Source organism: Chamaea fasciata, unplaced genomic scaffold, assembly GCF_029207755.1.
Source record: "Chamaea fasciata isolate MVZ Bird 193981 ecotype frontalis unplaced genomic scaffold, bChaFas1.0.hap1 SCAF_2, whole genome shotgun sequence".
Lineage (NCBI taxonomy): Eukaryota > Metazoa > Chordata > Aves > Passeriformes > Sylviidae > Chamaea > Chamaea fasciata.
The window spans coordinates 27387619-27409715 of record NW_027094087.1 but is presented as its reverse complement, the minus strand read 5'-3'; the positions used below and the strand labels follow the sequence as shown (position 1 = coordinate 27409715).

General features: G+C 43.9%; 1 protein-coding gene across 1 annotated transcript in view; it reads left to right on the top strand.

Annotated features, from left to right (window-relative positions):
- Positions 1–501: 501 nt before the first annotated feature.
- Positions 502–22097, top strand: part of FAM131B (family with sequence similarity 131 member B) — a 32673-nt gene continuing 11077 nt past the window's right edge. The window contains exons 1-3 of the mRNA XM_066175396.1: positions 502–793; positions 18650–18759; positions 20177–20212. Coding sequence (XP_066031493.1) covers positions 766–793; positions 18650–18759; positions 20177–20212 — 174 coding nt within the window. The 5' untranslated portion in view covers positions 502–765. The remainder of the gene's footprint in view (positions 794–18649; positions 18760–20176; positions 20213–22097) is intronic.

Sequence of the window (22097 nt, the reverse complement as noted above, 5' to 3'; positions counted from 1 at the left end):
CATCGCTGCTAATGCTGCTTCTTACGGAGACACGACCCCTGCTCACCCACCTCCCGCCGTCACCACTCGCTTTACTCTTACGGGGACGCGCCCGCTGTCCACCCGCCTCCCCCCTCCGCTCCCGGCCTGCGGCACCGCCCGCCGCTCACCTGTGCCCGCCCCGCCCCGCTCCCAAGGCGGGCGGGTGGGTCCCCGCGCCGCCCCCCGGCTCCGTGCGCATCCCGCGCCGCCCGCACCTGTCCCGTCCTGCCCGCCCGCCCGCCGGGGTCCCTCGCCTCCGCCCCGCCGCCGGCCGGTCCCGCGCTCCCCGCGGGCCGAGGGGCGGCCCGGCCCGGCCGGCGCTGCCTCCCCTCCCCGGGCCGCGGAGGGCGGCAGCCAATCGGTGCGGCGCTGCCGGGCCGAGCTGTTTACCCAATCTCAGCCCGCCCCCCGTCGGGGAGCCGGGAGCGGGGGGCGGGCGGGCAGCGGGGGCTCGGCGGCGGCACCGGCGGGGACGCGGCGGCGGACGGCGAGCCGCGCGGGGCGCGGAACAAAGCGCGGAGGCGCGGCGGGGGCAGATGACAGCCTGGCCCGCGGGCTCCCCGCCTCGCCCCGGCCGGGGCACCCCGCGCTCCTACCTGACCATGACCCCGCGCCGGTCCCCGCTGGGCCACCCCGGCGTCTCCCGCTGAAGGGACCGGCTCCTTTCCGACCTCCGCCGCTCCCTGCCTTCTCCGCCTACTCGCTGCTGAGGCTGCCGCCTCTCCCTGGAGCCCCCCCGGAGTGATGGGCTGCATCGGATCCCGCACCGTGGGTAAGGCGTTGGCGGGGACGGCGCCAGAGGATGCTCGGGCAGCCGCGGCCCCCGCTCGGTCGTACCGGCACGGCAGCCCCCGGCACGGCGGGTGGCGGGTCACCCCTCGCAGCCCCCCTCCCGGCTGCCCGTGCAGCGCCATTAGCTGCCTGCGACCCTTCCCCACCTCGGTCTCCCGTGGCGTGGCGGGGCTCCGCGGAGCCGCTGGCCTAGGTGCTGGCAGCGGGGCAGCGGGACGTGCCCGGGGCCGGGGGTCGTCTGCCCGTGTCACCCGTGACGAAAGGTCGCCGAACATGTGGGTCAGTGCGGCGCCTCCGGAGAAGGGGGTGGGTGCGGGGCGTGCCGTGCCGTGCCTCCCGAAGCGGGATCAGGCGGCCGGCGGCTGCCTCCTTCGCTCGGTAAGGGTTTATTGTTATCCGAGGATACATAACGTTGCATGATCTGCACGTCTTCTTGTCTCCCCCTTCCCCTTGCGTAGACTTCAATGGAGAAGAGCAAACGAAACCGAATCCCTTCCCTCTCGCGGAGCTATTGCGAGGGGACGCGGGGAGGGATCGCATCCTTTCACTGGGCCACGCCATGCACATTTTTAACCGAAAGATCCCAAGCCTTCAGGCTATGTAACCCAGCTCTCCCCTCCTACACACACGCAGATACCAAGAGGTCCCTTGATCTTTAAGCACAGGTATCTACAGGTAAACACAGCATTCTGGGCACATATTCTTCCCTTCAGGAAATTTTTCTTCTGTGCAAACCACAGGTACAGCTCTATCAGTTACATGCGGATATATAATAATATGCCGAAAGAATCTCTGAGAGCAAAACGGAGTTCGTTTGGCAGTACATCTCTCTCCCAAGCCGGTCTGCTCTGTCCCTCCCAAGAGCACAAGGGGATCTGTGGGAAAATGAGACCTCTGAGGACATCAGAATTGCAGCACCACCCCAGACGGAGGGACTGTGTCACCCCAGAGTAAATCTGAGGGGCTGTGTCAAAGCCTGGTGCTGTGACACTTCTTGTCCCAGTTGGAAAGCCCTTTGTGAGCACTTGCAGGGAACCATCTACTCCTGCAGCAGAAAACTTTAAACTACAGAATCCGGTTTCTACTTTGGGAATTAATTCCCATATCTAGCCTATGTCTCTTAGCAGTCTCAAATGTCCTTATGACCTAGAGAATTCTCTTACGTGTCCACATGGCAAAGATCACTGCAATATTTCCCTTGAGATTCTTCAAGCTCACCTGGATCACTGTCTTTACAGCATATCAGGGCATGTATTGCCTCCATCTCCTGCCTTGCCCCCTATCCTCCGCACACCCACACTGCCGAGGACATTATTATCCTGTTAGCTGGGTAATTATTGATATACCTTTTATCGATGTGTGTCTGAACTGGCAGCGCTAATTCTTGGTCTCTCTTACCACAATGCTGTTGAAATAAAGAGCAAACATGCATTTAGTAACATCCACTCTCCACTCCAAAATGTGGTTAAAGCTGTTGTACAAACTACAGGTGTTTGTTTCTGTGCATGGCAGTGTTTTTATGATCTGTCACTTGGAATCTGTGATACAGAAAAACCCCTGGTACAAATGAGCTGTTTCAAGTGTCATTCTCATATGAGATTATGTATGTGTTTTTATATATATTTATAAATGTCATACAGTTGTGTGGGCATAGATGAAAACAGAAAATAGCATCTATGCTATGTCGATGGGATAATGATATCTGAAAATTCACTTTGTCTGCAAATTGCAGTCCTTCAGTACAGACCTTAGTGGCACAGACGTCTGACTTCTCATACGATAGCGGTTTTTGGTTGGTGTGATGTGTGTTCATTCTTGATGGTGATAGCTCAGTGGACTTTGGGCACCTATTTATACCGTTAAGTGAGGAGTTTTTCTTGCCCTGGTGTTATGAAGGCGTGCGCTGAGGGGGATTGCACAACTATGATTCTTGTCCCTGTGGGAGTCAGATATGAATGTAGTAATACTGCCTGATGCCTGCTTCGAGTGAAACTTTTACACTGCTTTGCTTTAGCAGGGCTTATTCTCTTGTCAGTCCTAGAGGCTGGATTTATTGATGGTGGGATCCTTGAGTTTTATTTGGACTACTCCACGTAAGGAATTTTGTTCAGAACAATTCCTACTTGGCAGCCTAGATTTTTGGCTCCAGCCTTCCTAGAGTTATTGAGAGGATTCTTCAGACATATTTCGGGAAATCAGTGCTTTGAAGTACTATGTCTGAGCTCTAGGATGTGGTTGGAAACTAGCATCCTAGCGTGAGCAGAGCTTTGTGTTCTCTCTTCCAAGTGTATCTGGTTAGATTTTTAGAATTAGTTCAGTGTACAGGCTCTGTATTGCCTTTCCAAGACCAGGTAGGTCCTAGAGAAAGGAATGCTATGTTTATATTGGTTTTACCTTGGAATTTGCATGGAGCAGATTTTGAACTCAGAATTCAAGAGGTTTTAATTAGTGATAGAAAGCTCATAATCAGTCACATTTAGTTTATTCACCACACAAGGGCCAGTGCAGGATTGTGCCCTGAGCTTGCTCCGGGCCTTTTTCCATTCCAATTTTAAGCAAGCCACATGATTTCTTCATCTCCCGCAGGGATGTTTTACTATGATCTAGTTAGATGTCATAGTTTGCACATGTTTAGTGATGTGCAACTTTACATTTTCTTTCCTAAATATGAGTTTTCTGGTTATTTCTCCCTGGGGAAAAGTAATTGAGAGGGTCATAACAGAGCAGCTCCATATGTGATAATTTGAAATAGAGTCATAGAGCATCTTTAAATTTTACAGAGGATGCCAGAATGGGAATGATCACATTTTGATTTCCTATGGTATGGAAAAAGCTGAAAAGTGATCTTAAAATGATAAGCTGATATCCAATCAACTTCTCCACAGTCACATCTCAATGTCATACATGTGCTCTGTGTAACATGGCATGATAGCAATTACACAATGAGAACTCGAGGTGGCTTCTTCCTCTGGTAATGGCTGCAAGTCATGTCTGTGTATTGGTGATACCCCATCATAGTTCCTAGAGAGCTGCCTAGCAACTCTCGTCGTAGCTGGGTCTCAGTTTCCCAATTTTTGGGAGAATTTTTGCTGAGGTTGCTGGAAGGATAAGGCTGTAAAATCCAGCTAGGAACTTGCAGATATTTGAGTGCCAACCAGCTAAATGCCAAAGATCAGCTTGATTGTTGTCAGTAACTGAGTTAGCCAAGTTTAGGGTTTCAGGTCTGCTTAGGTGTCAGAATGCATTGCAAGTGTACCTTTGACTACAGCTTAGACATCTCCTAACACTGGCTGTTCTGATTAATGTGGCAAGGTATCTCCTAATTCCTTAAATGGACTAAATTAGTAGAAAGCTCAAGCCTCTTAAGCCCAAGACTGCTGTCTCTTTTTTTCCGGTGATTTCTCTGATTTCTCTCATGTCTTTGCACAGAAGCCTGCAGCAAACATATTTTGTGAACGTGATGTAAAATGGTGGGAAAATATTCCAAGACATTACAAACTAATAGTACTTCTGGAGTGTGAGAGAAGAGAAACTAGAATTGCTCACATTGAGTTTCAGGAAAAGCTTTTTGACTGTGAGAAGTGTCAAGCACTGTAAGGGTTTTCCCAGAGAGGTTGCTCAGTATCCATGCGTTGAGGTTTTCAAGACCAGACTGGATAAAGCCCTGAGTAATCTAACCTCACAGCTGACTCTGCTTTGAGCTGGAGCTTGCACCTCAGGAGGCACCTTCCAACCCAGTTATCCTGTGATCCTATGCTTAGGGTCTAAACCCTGGAGTGGTTGCCTCTCTGAGTCAGGTGGGACCCACTTGCTCTGCCAGAGGAGCCGAGGTCTCCAACATGTCATTAGTACACTTCTACATGTTGCCCCCATCACCACTTTCCTTGAACTACTGAGAGTGTCACAGGATTCCTCACCATGATAACCCCAGCTGCCAGCTGAAGTCCTCTCCGTGTGGTTTTGGTCTGGCAGTTTTGCAAGAAGCAGCCCAAGTGACAGCCAGGCTGGTGCACCCAGCATCAGTCACTGACCATGCAGACTGGAAAAGGCAGAGCTCTTAATTGCTCAGTCTCTGGGTCAGATGAGAGCTGCCAAAGCCAGGTACCTGGCTTGCTGGGCTCCCCCTCACAAGGAATGGTCAGTGTCCTGTCAGAGGCAGGACTGCATACTTCACGTTGCTTTCCCACTGGGTGATCTATGCTGAGTGTAAATGAGTGGCTCATAGCACCCACAGCAGGAGAGATGGAGCGAAAGACCACCCACTCCTAATCCAGCCACTTTAGATTCAACAGAGTGGGAGCAGGGTAGGAGGCTGACAGGAGAGGGGTAAAGCAGCTGGAGCAAGCAGTGAACATCCCCTGCATTTTTCTCCTTACTTATTCCCCCCACAGATCTGTCGGTGTGTGGAATGAGATCTGGAATGGCAAGTGTGGTCTATGCACTTGGAGCATGAAAAAGTGAGACATCCACTCTGCATACATACCTCACACATATCAAGTATGTATCAAGGTGTGATACACCCTCCTTCACCTTCAACATCTGAGTGAGTCAGTAAAAAGGAATAAAGAGATGGAGAAGCCTCAGAAAGGAAATGGTGATGCACAAGGAAACTGAGTCATGAGAGTAGGGATATTTTCATTGAGTTGCATGCACACAGGTGGAAGGGGAAGGAGCACAGAGCTCCATGTAGAAACTGTAGTTGATGTCAGTAAAAGAGTGGGCATACATGAAAAGGGGCATCTGGGTATCTTGTTCCTCTCTTACTAGGGATAGAGACAAACAGAACAGAGGGACAAAGGGACACCTTCCAGATCAGATTGCTTTGTGGTTGGTCTCACTTCACTACTTGTATTTCTTCCCAGTCTGGCTTTTCCTCTTTTGAGCAGTTCTCAATTGATCACTTTTAGAAACTCAAGTAAAGAGCTCAGGGATGAGAACTTGTTTCTGCCAGTAAGAGTCTGAACCGAGACCATCTCCCAGACCTAGTGGCCAGTTGTGCTAAAGGGCGTACAAACAGGTGATCTCTGAGACCTCCCTCTCTTGTCAGGGTTTCTGAAATACAGGTGAGTGGTTTCAAAGTTGTGGTGGGGAGAGGCTAGCTAAGAGCATGATTGCATAAGCCTGGCTTAATAAGGAAACAGTCCTAAAAAAACTTGTGCAAGGTGTGTGTCAGAAACACACGTTAGTAACAGAAAACAGTCTTTGTGGCACGTTGCTGATTGAGGTAGGACTTTTGTGTGTGTGCAATGCAGCATATTTGATTTGAGGAGCAGAACTGAGGAAGAGCATACTGACTTTGTGAACTCTTATGGACAGTAATATTGAAAGAATTATGAGAGAAATTACAAAGGAGCTGATGAAAAAATGGAAGTAATGAATTCATCAGCATGATAGTGCTGGGAGTCTTAATTCTATAGACTGATGTGTATTGAAGCAGTAGTGAACTAATCAATAAATGTTTTAGGCCAGCTTTCTTGGGGGGAAGTAGAAAAAGTAGTTTTCAGCTCAGTTAATAGAGTTTTATTTAATGCTCTCCAACAGCAAACAACTGTGATTTTAGACTGATACTTGAAACAACCGATTCAAGATAATTCACACTCATGAGTTTTTAAGCTCTTGGATAAAAAAATCAAAGCTTTGTTTTATAAGGTCTTGAAATAGTGAAGAAGGTCTCAAGTGAAGAGCTGGGGTGTTACCACAACTTTAAAGGTTTTGTGAGATGACCTATGTATTTAATTTTATCAATTTGTTTAAATTTCCAATAAAATATTAGAAGGACAATATAACAGTGAGAATGGGCTTATACAAAACAGAACCTGTCAAGCTAACTTAATTTCATGACTTTATGAGTCTCCCTGCAGCCAAGTACTTCCCTGCTAGAAGTACCTTTACCTACAATTGTGGTAATGAAGGTAAAATAAGAGATTGGTAAAAGACACAATCTCTAATCAGCTAGTGATCAGCTTAGCACTACATGATTCTTAGCTAGTTAATATATGAATACAGTACATTTTAAGTGCATCTAAATTCAATAGATAGCAAAATACTAACAAGGAAAGAATCATTGTTGAAAAACCTGTGGCTCTAATTTTGCCAAGTACTACGTGATTTTATCATACTGCTCAAGATCCTGAGGGAGGTCTAAAATACTGATAAACTCGGTAGTATCTGGAGTGACTGGAAGAGCTGCTAAAAATGAAAGTAACAAATGAAAGGGGTAAATCACTGGTATGGAACAGTTTGATTCATTTTAAGTACTGACAGACAATGTGTGTTTCAGTTTAACCAAATAGGAGTTCATCTATCTAATGGCAGAGGGTGAATAGTATTTATGGGACCAGAACTCTACGTTAGAAAGCAGTCACACTGAATAAGCTTATAGATATTGGAACTGGTAATCAGTAGATCAACAGCTACTACTGAGATGCTGCAGCCAAGGAAGCTGATGTGGTTCTTTGATCTTGAATATTGAATAGCAGGAGAGAAAAGCATATTTTCCTCTGGATTTGGCACTTGTGAAAAAAACTATTTTTCATCTACTTTGTCTAATTCTATTATTATCACTTTGAGAAATACTGCAAAACTGAAATATGACAAGAAAATAAACACAGAACCGTGAATAAAAACTTACAGATGTGACTTGATTACAGTCTTTAAGTGTTTGAAGCAAGTCATCTGACTCTTCAACCTGGTAGAAAACTGTTAAGATGTGATAGAAGAATGGCAGATACATTCAGATTGGAAATGAGGCAAAAATCAAAAAGTAGAAATAATGAACTGTTAGGATTATTTACTGAGAGTTGTACTGAGCCCTCTGTCACATGAACACAATAAAATCGAGATTTTAAAAAGTGCTCTAGTTCAAGCACAGCGACAGAAAGTATAATTAACAAAGGGAATACATTTAGCCTCCATTATTTTAAGGAGGTCATATTAGATTATCAGGATGTTTCTCTGTGAGTATAAGCTACACGTTCCCAAGTCCAGGAGTATACCAGACTTTTAAATGAAACATAATTTTATATCCCGAAATGAATGTGGTTGTATTTGCAGATGCTGATCAGACATGGCTCATGGGGAAATTTTCAGTTCAAAATTTCTAAAGTGTGCTGGAGAAAATAGTTTGGTGACCCAAATGGTGAGCATGTGGATTTACATTCCACATGGGAAAAAGAGTTTTAGGGTTTATGCTAGTGGTCGTTTATGTTCACTGGCCAGGGTGGTGACAGAAAGGTGTGACAGCCAGAGAAAGATCAAAGAGGCTGTGAAGGCAGGAAGCTGGGCAAGCTGCAGATTAAATGTTTCTTCAGGAGCTATTCAAAGAGCCTGCAAAAGGACAATAACTTGCCTTTTGCAATGATTAAGAGGACTTAGTGCATAGTTTTACTACTGAAGAGGCTTGAGGTGACTGAGAGGGATTAAGACCTTAGCAGAACATCACCACCCTCTGCCCCCAGCCTCAAAAACCCAATGATTTTGTATCTGTTAATTGTGGGAAAAGTTGTGAAATTTTATTCTGTGGAACTCTGCCTTGTTGGAGATGCATCACATGAGCTTCAAATCAAAGCCTCTGTGAGGTTGTCGAGCAGGTAGACAAAAAAGTGGTCAGATGGTATTCCTGCAAGACTTTTGGAGAAGTTTGAGGCTGAAAGAGCTGAACTGCAGATTGTTATCTAATGCTTTCCAGTTCCTTTCATACAAGAAGATTGAAAGGTAGATGATGTGATGCCATTTCTTAAAATGATTTTGAGATCTGGAAAACTGCAAGCTAGTAAACAAGATATGCCTAGGAGGCATGCTAATAAACATTATTCTGAAGAACAGAATTAGTGCATGCATGGACAGATGTACTGAGAAAGAGTTAACCCTAGTGTTGTTAGTGGATATCACAATTTATAGGACTTAGAAGGGGTCAACAAGCAGTATGGACAAAGGAGGTCCAGTGGCAATAATCAACTTGGATTTGCAAAGCACATTTATAGAGGTCACTCACCCCAGGCTGTTAAAAGACATGAATCTGCTGCTGAGTCAGAGAAGTTCCTTAAGTAGCTGGGTGAAGATAGGAAACAAGGATTAGCATGAAATGTCAGTTTTCCACAGGGATATTTTTTTTCAGATTTGTGCATATCCATAAATGACATGAAAAGGGGGGAGGGGTACATAATGAGGTAACAAAGTATAAAAATAAAGTAATCATTTGGAGGAGCAGGCAAAAACTGCGTCGAGTGATTTGAAAAAGGATTTCACAATATCGAGTTATAGGTCATTTGATTTCACGGTATCGAATGGCATAAATTATGGGTGAAATTTGATGTGGATCAATGTAAAATGATGCACACAGGCAAAGCAATTCTAGAGTTACATTTGCAATGATGGAGGTTCTGAGTTCACTGTTACCATGCAGGGACAAGATCTTGCGGTTATAATGTGTGGCTTAATGCTTAGTACCACTAAAAATGCCAATCAAATGTTAGCAATTAGGAAAAGAATAAGAGAATGAAATGAGAAACAGCATTATACTATGCATTATATTATGCACCTATCCATATGGTTCCCTTATTTTGATCCTTTATATTGCGTTGACCCTGTTTCTGAAAGGCCATAATCAAACAGGAAAAGATTCAGAAATGGACAGGAGAGACAATCAAAGGTATCGTGTGGCTAATGTGAAAGGAGCTATTTAAATAGGGATTTCTCAGTATGGAAATGAGATTGTTAAGGATATGACAGATATCTATAACATCATGAATTTTCTCTGGGATAGGAACAGCATGAAGGAAATTATGAGGGAAGACTATTTCATTATAAATATTAAACCAGAGTCTAAACATCAAATGAAACTAGCAAATGGCAAGTTTAAAGCAAATAAAAGTCAGCACTACATCATGTAACACATAGAATTCAGTTGTGGAAGTACTTGACATAGGATGCTATGGGTACTAAAAGGCTTTTTTTTTTTATTTTAGAAGTGAACAGATGAATCCTCTAAAGATGACTAGATACAGAGGCAGTGTCTATCTTGGGAACTACTTGAGGTGTAAATTGTGACAGGTTAGGACAAATATTCTGGGAAAATATCGCTGCTGTTTTCTGTGTTTGAATTGTTTCCCGTCTTTCGTATACATCCACTCCCACTTTAAGGACAAACTGACACCTAGCCCAAACAAATACTAAGTATCTCCTTTCCCACCAGTTCCCAAAAGAAGAAGAGAATGAAGAAAAGAAACCAGAGAGGAAAAAAACCCAATCACTGAGGACTGGGGAGTGGGAAGAAGAAAATAGTAAGAAAAGAGAACAGACTAACAGTCTAAAACCTGGGAAACAGAGAATCAAGGGGGAACAGTGAGGAGAGCATCACTGTATTTCTGTGACATCCAGGAGCTGGTCGATGCTGCCTAGTGATGCCCTGCCCAGAGCACAGGAATAGAAATAGCACTGTTAGTTTGCTGGGGTCTTGAGATTTCCTCCTCCTGGAGGTGGACGTATCCAGCTTGGTGAGAAACAGGATAGTTGATAAAGAGAACCCAGAATTAAGAGGGTCTTAGGAGAGAAACTGTACAAGTAAAGATGTGAGAAGTGCAGCCAGAATCCAAATTAGAAGTTCTGGAGGAGACAGAAGATTGGCATGTATGGTGTGCCAGTCTCCCTCTGACTGCAGAACAGGCATGACTCGGGGAATCCTCTGAAGAAACTTGTGCCTTCTGCTTGATGAAGGATTTTTCCAGCTGATATTCCCAATGGTCCGTTGAATTAGCTCAAAGTAGAAACTGGCCACCAGGTTTCTTCATTCTCTTGTGGCAATGAGTGGTCCTATAACCATGTATCATCATGGGTCTAAGGGGTGTTTTGGGTTTAAGGAGGAGGTTGAACAAATGATGTGTATGCCTGGAAGAGCAAGTGGTGACTGTTCCCTTGACAGTGGGTTAGCCCTTGCAGATCAGAGGGGCCTCTTGAACAGTAAGTACCCCTTGTGTAGGTGTGGATGCCCTCAGGCACAGCAGGGAAAATCATGGGGTGGGGTTAGAGGTCGGTGTGATGGTGTTGTGATGGTGTTTGTGATGGTGAGATGTGGCCTCACCTGAGCAGGTCCTGGGCTGGGCATTCAGTGCCTGCAGCTCTGCCTGGTGAGCTCAGCCCCTGCAGTCTCAGTGCCAGCAGCTCTTTGTCATTTTCCCTAGTTGCTTTGGGAGCTGTGGAGCTCTGTCTGGTGAGGACACCTGAAGCCCTGGTGGTGGCTTTCTAGGACTGGGAACAGTTTCTTTTACAAGATATCTGCTGGAAATACAATACAGCAGAGAGGAAACAGATTAGGTGTTTCCTGGAGTATGTGTAAGAATTTCCTGACACAGCTGGTGAGTAAGCCAACTAGGGAAGGCACCTGCTGGACCTGTTGTTTGTGAACAGAGAAGGACTTGTGGGTGATGTGGTGGTTGGAGGCTGTCTTGGGCATAAGCCACCACAAAATGAGAGAGTTTCTGATTCTTGGAGCAGTAAGTAGGGGAGTCAGCAGAACTGCCACCTTGGACTTATAAAGGTCAGACTTTGGCTTGTTTAGGAGACTGTTTGACAGAGTCCCGTAAGAGGCAGTCCTGAAGGGCAGAGGAGTCCAGGAAGGCTGGACATTCTTCAAGAGGGTATCCTTAAAGGTGCAGAAGCAGGCCCTCCCCATGTGCTGAAAGGTGAGCCAGTGGGGAAGAAGACCAGCCTGGCTGAACAGAGAGCTTAGTCTGAAACTCAGGAAATAAAGAGAATGTTTCACCTTTGGAAGAAGGGGCAGGCCATTCAGGAAGACTACAAGGGTGTTGTGAGGTTGTGCAGAGAGAAAATTAGAAAGGCCAAAGACCAACCAGAATTTAGTCTGACCATTGCCGTAAAATGCAATAAAAATGTTTCTGTAAATGCATAAGTAGCCAAAGGAGGGCTAAGAAGAATGCTTCATCCTTTATTGGATGCGGAGGAAAGTACAGTGACAAAAGATGAGGAAAAGGCTAAGGTATACACTTTGTTTTTTGGGGAGAGTGGTGACAGGGAGTCAGCAGCCTCGGTGCCTCCTGTCTTTGACCACTGCTGCTGTCCCAAAACCAGATGCTTTGTGAGGACTGTGACCAAGTGTGCGATGGCTGTGGTGGAGAAGGGTGTAGCCACCTCTCTGTAAACTCTGGGTCTGCCGGGGTGATAACCCACAGCTGAGGCAGGGCAGGTAAGGAGAGTGGAGCCCAAAACTCACAGGCTGCCATGCCCCCATGTGCTGGTGTTTGGAGCAGGCTCTTGTTTTGTCCATTCCACGAAGAGGGACCAGGAGCATCCCTGACGTGCCAAAGGTGCATTGTGATCTGCTAGCTGACTCTTGAGGAGCACTGGGGGTGGTTCTTCTCCCCCACTGTTAAGAATGAAACTACAGCACAAAGATGGCATGTCTAATAGTATTCCTGTGCTCCAGAACAGTGCCCATGTGACATGCTGGCTACAGAGGGATTAAAATTTAAACATGTATGGAGAGCAACGTATGAAACTGCCTGCTGCCTATTACTTCTGTAATGCTGGCTGCAGGCCAGCCAGAGAGGGCTGCTACCTTGGTTCATATTGACGTTTTCATACTTACTGTGCTGAGTGAGGCCCCTGGGGACACATTCTCTGCACTTCAGAGAAGCAGTGAAGAATGAGGATAAACCCATGGCTGCTGTTCGTGCTGGCTGATACTTGTTCTGCAAATGAGACAGTGCTCTGAGGTTTGGGTTTTTTTGAGTTTGTGTTAATTGTATGTGTTTCGTTTTGCAGTACCTCCTTAGCCCAAATGACATGAAGGCTTCTCAGAGCAGAGCTGCTTGTGTCTAGCATTAGGCTCTCTGCTCATCTTTTACTTAAAGATGTGCAGTAGCCTTTAGTATTGGTTTGACAGTGTTTCCACTCAAGAAGAAAAATGTAGGTGTTCATGTAGGCTTTGTTCATTAATTCTGTCTCCTAAACAGCTCTGGAAAGGGACCTGCCTGCAGGGAGAGGTAGAATGGTCTGGAAAAATACTCAAATTATCCAGATTCAAAGCAATGATCCTGAGAACTGCCCATCTGACTCCTAATCTTACAGACATGTCGGAGTTGCAGGTGTTTCCATTTTTTATCAAAAATTTGAAAGGCATCTGTTTTGTGGAGACCACGACATTTTTGTGCCTTGATGAGCACCAAACTGTTCAGCTCTGTCTCCTCCACAAAAACAGGGGTTTTTTTCTGTTTCTCTTCCACAATTGACCCTGTTCATAAGTGCCAGCAGCAGATAACTAATTTTTATGATTCCTTCTGCAGTACAAGCTAGGATTCTTGCGGAGTTAGGTGAGTAACTTGGGCTGATTGATTTCTCAGCTTTACCTAAGAGAATTTGAGTGCTTCCTTCAGAGGTTCACCTCAGGAACAGCTCTGGTGACAGAGGTTTATTCCTTTCCTTGGTGCCCTTTTGGATAGCTTTGATTTGCTCTGTGTAAAACAGGCAAGGAGGGAGAGGGTTTCTATGGTTATTCTAGCCACCCATCTGTCAGTCCTTCCCAGTAGCTTCAACTGCTTTAATTTCAACCACATTTGACAAGACGCGATGATGTTGTGTTTGACAAAGATACACACTCCCACGAGTATCATGAAAATTGGTATCAGGGAAAGAACAATTTAAAGACTGATCATAATTACTGCAATTACATTTGTTGTTTTCTTAGTTGTTCGGGGGGAAAAAAAAGGGAATGGAAAAGAATAATTGAACCATTTACTCTAAATATTCATCTTTACCAACATTAATGTCGGCTACCCGTATCAAATGACAAGGTTTCTGCTCTCTGCTGGAAAGTAACATTTGAGAAACAGAAGAAAGTGTGCTAACGGGGGATAATAGCAGTGCTGGAAAGTCATTGCTTAATTAAAATGTTTCTCGTGTTAATTGGCATGACACATCAGAAGCCAAATAACACAAACACTTATTTGGTATATGGTGTAGATCTTCACCAGCATGATGTTCGGAAGGGAAAAACAAAATTTAAGACTCTCAAACTCTGTTCATCTATTTGGTGTGGCACAAAATAGAGAAGGCAAATTGGAGATGATGTTTAACATCCAGCACAGAAGTTACAACACAATGGATTATTAAAGGCTATAGATGCAGATTAAAGTCATAGGTGTAGAAGCCTGATTCAGGCATGGACCTTGGTAAATGAAGAAAATGCAGGCACAGGTACCAAATATAGAATCAATTAATGCACACTGGAAACAGCAGTTGAGAAAATGTCAAGAGGAGACCCAAGGAGAATGGGCTTGTTTAGATTAAGTTTTGAGTAATTCAAAACAATGTGAATTTCTTAGGATCACAGAAATGCAAAGAAACTGAAAATTTATCCAACTAAGAAACTGGGCGTCTCCATGGTAAATTAAGGTATGTGGCAAAACAAGCTACAGAAATAGTAAAAAAGTAATAATAATAGATCAGCAAGGTGAGGTGCAGTCATCCAGATGGTGTTTTGGATTTTTCCAGTGCATTCATCAAAATAGTCACTTTGCTTGGGAATGCTTACTACACACATTCCCTAGTTCCTGAGAGTCCAGAGTTATGATGCCCAAAACCCCCTAAATAAAGCAAGAAGTGGGGAAAAGGATATTCTCTTTTCCCCATGTTTTTTCCTCTTTAAATAGTTTTCATTTTTATTATTTAGAAAGGCTTGATTTAAAAATAAATCTTGATTTTTACTGTAACAGTACTGTAAGAGAAAGAGGGATGATATTTTCCCCCAAAGGCTTAAATGACTTGAGTTGGAATGTTATGTCAGTTGTAATGGAGACATCTTTTTCTTAGGACTGTTTTTGCAGACTTTATTTTTTATCTCATTTGTGTTAAAAAATACAAAGCAGCCATGATCTGAAATAATGTGGCTTAATGTGTTTCGACAGCTTTCATTTTCTCTCTCTGCTTCGTGAAATCAGCTTCCTAGTTTTTTCTTCAGCCATCTACTGAGTCTTCCAAAACAAGGATGAAATCTATGTTAAAAACCCCAAACCAAATAATAATATTTTTTTTAAAAATGAAGACATCTTGTAAAAGTCCAATGAAAATTAATCCCCTCTATACCCTTTCTATACACATACCATACAAAAACAATGACAAGGAAATCAGAAACCAGTTATCTTTCAACTTTCATCACCTCATATCAGAACATCTAAATGAGAAATTTGATGGCATGTTTGTAAAAATTCCACTTTAAAATTAGCTTTATGACCCATTCATTTTAAAATTCTTATCAGCTCTGTATGGAGAAGAGCAAATACTATTCTATAAGAGATGATTGATCATAGAATTTCAAATAGAATAGTCATGATGATTAGCAGGAGCTGGAATGGAAGATGGAGAAGAGAAATTATATTGGAGAAGAAACATACCATTACAAAAGAAAAAAGCTCTGTACTAATTGCAGGGAGAAAGAGGTTGACAAGAGACTGGATAAAAAGAATGCTAATTTACAAAGTACTGCTTTCAGTTTCTGTTTTCCCACTTCACTCTCCATATTTTTTTTTAGATTTCTGTGTTTCTTTTCTTCCGTCTGTCAGAGGAGAACTTTTTTTTCTTGTCTTGCTCTAACATGGGTTAATGTTGCTCTTGCTATTTCTACCAGGAGAGGAAAAAACCCGCTAACCTTTATCCAACTTTCAATAAGAGAAAGTAATGTTGCCGCGGGCCCAACATCAGTTAGAACACAGACATTTTCTTTTCAAACAGTGTATGATGATGTAACTTTTCAGCAGATATGGCTGCATTTAACACCATTTAACAGATGTTAAGGAGTTATTTTCTCTCAATATATTTCTCTCTTAGTACCTGTGAAACTATTTGGACCAAGAATTTATTTTCAAAAATTACTCAGTCTTTATAGAGCATGCAAAATCACAAATTACTCGTTCTTTTTCTCTGAACTAGGTAGATGAACTGTTTGAACTGGAAAGAAACAGTAGTAAAAAAATTCTGTAAGTCTTTAGTTCTCCTATTACAGAACAGATGTGGACTTTGAGACAAATAATTGTTTAATGTTCTTCAACCACTTGATGCCACCGTCTGCCAGAATAGTACTAATATTCAGCCTGGACAAGAGAAAGGTCTTGGGAGACCTTACAGCACCTTCCAGTACCTAAAGGGGGCCTGAAAGCTGGAGAGGGACATTCTACAAGGGCATGGAGGGATAGCACCAGGGGAGGTGGCTTCAAAATGGAAGGGTTGGTTTAAATTCGATTATAAGAAGGAATTTTTTACTGTCCTTGTCCATGGCAGGGGGGATGAAACTAGTTGATTTTAAAGTCCTTCCCAACCCAAACCATTGTGTGGTTCTATGAATGTTTTCCACATTCTAACACTTCAAGAAAACCATCAGTGGGCTTGCAGCATTGAGAGCAAAGGCTGAGTGTCGTTTGCAGAACTTTGGGGCTGTCAAGTCACATGTGCTGGGCAAGAGGCTCCTCTTTCTTTGGCTGGGGCAGAGGTGTCTTTGCAGTGCATGCCCAGCATGGTGCTGCAGCCTGCTTGCAGTGTGTGCCAGGGTGGCTCTAGACTTAGAGAAGGGCCACAGCATGATGCTCAGAAAGAGCTGAGAGTACAGGAAAAAGACCTTGGGTAAACAGAGATTAAACAGGTGTGACACTGTTACCTGCACTGAAGGGTTCTGTACGGCTGCCTTCTGCCCTGGAGAGTTGATGTCTCTCCTGCGTCTCCAGCATCCCTGTCTTGTTCAGCTCCTTGGCAGGAATGCCCCAGCTCTCCCTTTGTAGTGTGCAGGGTGGCAGGTGGAGGGAAGGAGCACAGACAGGAAAAGGCAGCTGGATCCCAGTAGGCAGGGACAGGCTCCTGCTCTGCTCTTTGCACCAGTTTCATCCTCCTGCTGACCTCTGTTGGATGCTCAGTTCACCCTGATCACAGTCAATCCCTCCACTCCTTCCTCTCTAGGTTTGCACTTCCTGGAAGTGCTCCCTCCTTCTTCCCTTTACCCCTTCCCTATTCAGGGGGACTGAGTTCAAGTGTATTCCATTCTAAGCCATAGCCAGACCTTCCAGCTGATACACCTGGGGCTGTCAACTGAGCTTTCACGGCTCTGCCTGAAACTTCTCTTTGCCAGAGAGACGTCTAGCCCTAGAAGGTTTACTTGGACCCCAGATGTAAGAGGTTCCCAGCCATGGTGGCAACAGGCAACAGGCAACTCACAAGTGGCCCATTAAGCCTGGCTCCTCTTCCTTGGGTACAGAAATCCCCAGATCTCCCTCTCCTGCTTTGCTGGACTCAAGGTTGCCAGTGCAGTCAGCAAGAGCTCAGTGAGGCCCAATACATGCATGTGCTTGCCAGGAGACCCAGTGAAGAGGATCACAGCCCCGAGAGGTGGTGTTTGTCATGCTCATCATAACCATGTCCTGCCTTCTTCTGAGATCTGGCTGTGTCTGATCTCTGTGCTCACCTTTGTAGCATGCAGTACAGGAATCCTTCTTCTTTTGAGTTCCCTGAGTTGCAAGGAACTGCAACTCAGAGAGCAGCAGCTTTACTCAGCCTAGTTAGGAGCACATGGGGGATGCTATTAAAGCACTTGGTTCTAATGATCCTGAGGAGCAGAAACGTACTTTGGATGTGAAGGAAAAAATATCCCTTAATGGATCTTCCTGCACAGAAGCAGAAATTTGAGATGTGAAGGTGTGGTGGACACCACAACATGCAAATATCGTTGTCTTTCTGGTGTTTTTCTTATTGCCATGTTCAGCATTTTTAGGGGACAAAATCAGGTTTTTTGCATGTTGCATTCCAGCTGATGAATGCCTCCAGGTTTCCCACCATTGAGTGGCTCCATGGCTCCTGCAGGCCTGTTGGGGTGGAAGGCAGCATCTTTCACCTGTCAGAAGATTTGTACTGGGGAAGTGCAGTGATGAGCATGCTATAAACGTGTCAGAGCTGCTTAGAACGAGCAAGGGGCTTTGCATATGTCTGTGGAGGAGAAATTTGCTATAAAGAGCAAAAAAAATGTTAGAAGATCGTGAAAGTAGAACCATTCACATTCATTCCAAACTGACTAGACCTTGCTGAATTGATCCCAGGAATAGATGATCATTCTGACAGCTACATTTCTTCACAGATTCTAGAAGACTCGGGTTTAAGGACAGTACAATTATTCTTCCATGATGTGGGAGCAAATAACTTTAACCAGAGTTTGAGGATGGCACACAGGCTGAAGGCACGGCAAATTGCTGAACTGCACAGAGCAGTCCTGGTTACCTGGCTGACTACTTACATGTGCTTCTTAGCATTTAGTTTCACTTCTTAAATTTATTAATGTTTATTTTTTAAATCTTAATAAAATTTTATCAGTTCTATTTTATGTTATTGATATTTAAAATTTGAATTGTAATGGCAGGTATGAAAAAGGTCTTTTATCTTGCTGAGGGTGGCATAGCAAAGGCTCCAACAACTCTAAGCTGATGTCCAACCAATTCAAACCATAATGGTGAATTGCCTTTTTGAGGGATGATGGTCTAATATTGAAAGGAGATATTAAAGGAATTGGTTCTTTCCCAGTCACACATCATGACTGGATGAATCTGTACTTTAGCCAAGCATACATCATGCCTGAGAAAAACACAAGTGACATAGTCTTCATATGGAGATAGCTGTGAGAAATATAATAGTTGATGAGGTACAGGTGGTCTGATTGAAAATGGAATATCTGATTCGAGTCTGTTGTGGCCTTAAACTCAGTGATTCTCCTGCTTGCTTAGCTGAGTTGGCTTAAGACTGATAGAACAAATTGTAGTGGCATTCAGAAGCCTGATCAGATGTGTTCCCACAGGAAACGAGGTGATTGCAGTAGACTGGAAGGGACTGAAAGATGTGGACCAAATCAATATGGACAGCACGAGTTCACTGCATGGCAGCAGCTTCCATCGACCTTCCACTGAGGTGAGTGCCTGTCCCAGAGCTGCTTAGCCAAGGGGATGAGAAAGTTGGAAATCTAAGTTCAGAAATGGGTGTTGTGCATCACTGAGGCTCCTGTGACAGGACCAGAATGCCAGTGAGCTCCTGAGGATCATACCTGGGTAGTTTGGCTTGCTCTGAATAGAATTGAGTCACTCCCTTCACAAGATCCATAGTGAGTAAGAATTTGCAAATGAAATTGATTTTTAACCAGTCATGATGGGAGTGGAACATAACATGAGAAAAACAGTGGCAGTTCTGACAAGCCTGTAGGTCTGCATTCCTTGAATAGGGGATTCACATTGGAATGTCCCGCACTGTGTCTGTCCCAGCTTCTGCAGCACAGCCATTAAATCTTTTGAAGAAACACATTTGTCTGCATTTTAAATTTTACAGATGCATTCACTAGTAACTCACAGACAATTGACTTACCATGCAGTATTTTAAGGGCTGGTTCATTGAATTATTGCAGCTTCTGCTTTCTTAGATACCTGAATTTTCAGCTTTGTATGGTTCAGAGCATGCAATGACGACTAGCAGAAAGATAGAATATATTTTAAATGCATAATACTTGAAGAATCACAGATGATGTTCACAAATAAGCTTAACAAATACCATACAGTTTGCAAAACCTTGAAAAATGTTAATAGGTATACATATATGTGTATGTAATTTTATTTTGTTTGTGTAACTTGCTAGCTTGGAAAGTAACTCCAAGACAGAGTTTTGTGGAGTCCTGGCAGAAATTGTTGGGCCCAATCTTGTATGGAGAATTCAGTTAAATCAAAGCAGATCTAAAAGTCAATGAGCATAAACCACACCTCAGTGAACATTTTGATTTATATGAATGGATACCATAGGTGTAACATGAGTCATCTAAATTTTCCTGAGCGTCTCCATCCTCAAACCCAAGATGTTGAGATGTGAGTCCTCCCAGGTGAAGGAAACACACTCTGAATTGGTACTGTGATGGCTGATGTGGGAAGTATTTCTGGTTTGCAAGGGGCGAGTGAGTCAGAATGGACAAACCAAAACACTGCAGGACAAAATAATTTCAGCAGAATTGAGTTGCTTGCCGTAGGACACTCAAAATACAAAGGTGGTGTAGCTCCTCCTTGTGTTAACCTCAAAGTGGTGCAACCCACACTAAGGAGGGGAGCCTTGTGAAAGGTGCTTTGCTCTTTCCTATTGTCACCCCACTCACTATTTGACCTTCAAACACCGTGACATTTACAGGCACCATAATAACCAGCAGGCAATGAAACCGTCTTGAAAGACACAAGTTTTTTTATAACATACCAGATAAAGTAGTGCCTGTTGATTATGGCAAACTACTGGAGTTGCATGGCTGCTCGTGAGTTGTTTGTTACGCTGATGTGGTGCCATTCTTTGCTTTCTTCAGCAAACACGGACGGATTTCTCCTGGGATGGTATCAATGTGAGTATGCACTGCGTCACTTTCCAAATTTCCAGTCATAGGAAGACCAGGATTTGTCTGACATTGGATACAGTGGAGGCCAGAATGGGAACATGACTGAAAATCCTTACTGCTGCTGAAATTCTGGGAGTTGTCTACGATTCAGAGGATGGTGACTGATTTTTGTTTGCTACTGAGTCTTTTGCTGTCTGGCAGGTATTTCGATCTGTAGGTGGCTATTGAATTGCTTTCATCCTTTTGGGGACAAATTTCCTATCTTCTGTTTTTCAGTTCTCTGGGCACTGCTACATAAGAAAGGTGTCCGTCCGGCATATTTTAAAAAATAGTAGTAGTCCTTGATTAAAGCATCATTTGGTCTCCAGGAATTTTGGGAGAAATGTCTCCCTCATTTTCAGTTGCACACAGAAGTAACAGAATTCTTAATGTCTCCTAGGGTAGATGGTGAGTACCAGATAACTTCTGTTAAAAAGCAGATGAGAAACAAGCAAACTTTTTAATTACACATGTTCCTTTGGCTCTTAATACCTGTGCAATGAAAAAAATATTCTTTTTTCTTTTTGACTAATGCAGAAACTGCATCCTGAAAAAGTGATAATGCATGTTTGTTCGACTGGACTTTTTTAAAGGGTACTTACAGAATATTTTCACCTAAGTTAACTTTGTAGTTTTGTACACTTGGAAGGCCAGGGTTAGCAGCTCCATTTTGAGTAGTGCAAGTATTTTCAAATTCCAGATTCTTTCAAAACTTTTAAAATACCTGCAGCTTTCTTCTTTAGTGTGATTTGGAAGCACTTGGGGCATTGAATATAGTTTTTAACTAATTCTCACTGCGCTGATACTTCTTTCATTCTGGCACTTTATGGCTTGGGACCTTTTGCCTAGAATCAGTTACAGAATCAAATTGTGTTGGAAATAATGGTGCATGCAGCAACTGTCTAGAAGAAATTTGTCTTTTTTTTTTTTTCTTCACTGCACCTATGTCTAGCTGAACAAGGTCGTGTTTCCTTAAAGAAAGTAGAAGCCAGTTTCCTTACTTGCAGTTTCCCATTTTCCAACCCATACAGAATCCATGGAGCTCTTTCATGAGGCAGCTCTTACCCAGTGTAATTCCATACATCTTCTCTGGTACCGAAGCTGGATCATGAATTCCCTTCCCTTCCCATTCATTCCTGCCTTCATGTCACAGCTCTTCAACCTTGCACTAGTAGGAACCCTCTGCAATTTACTTTCTTTTTTTGATGAGTTCCATGAGGCAGCTCACAGCACAGCCCCCAGGCTGTCTTGGAACAATTGGGTGGATACTGAGCAGGAGCACCCAGGCAGGAATGACCAGTGGGGGCATAGATGGACTTTCTCCAACAAGCTTCATCACCGAAGGAAATGCATCCTGGAACAAGGGCTGTGCTCTCACTTTTTACTGTTCTTCCTCTGCTTTCTGATTTCTTCAGCTCACATTACACACGCCACATTCCTGGCTCCACAGTTACAGGATGCCTTAGCTGGTGCATTTACACTCAGTTTCCAGAAAAACTCACCTCTCATATTTTGGCAACTGACTGGAATTATACACAGTGCAAAATCTTTACAATGCCTTCCTTTGCCTCCAATTATTTCACTGCCAGTTATTGCTCCACTCACTTTTTGAGTGAGTGAGGTCTGTGCCTATGACAAGTGCTTGTTTTGTGTCAGGATTTAAAATTTCCAGTGTCGTAGTCACTACTTTGAGTACCCTTGTGTTTGAAACATTCTGGCCTTGATTTTCGGAGAGGTTGAAATGAAGAGCAGAAGCAATGTTTATTTAGCCCTTGTGAAAGTTAAGCCTCATGTGCAATGCCAGGCATCTCTGAAGAAGCCTCATGAATTCATCTTGAGAGATTACTTTTGT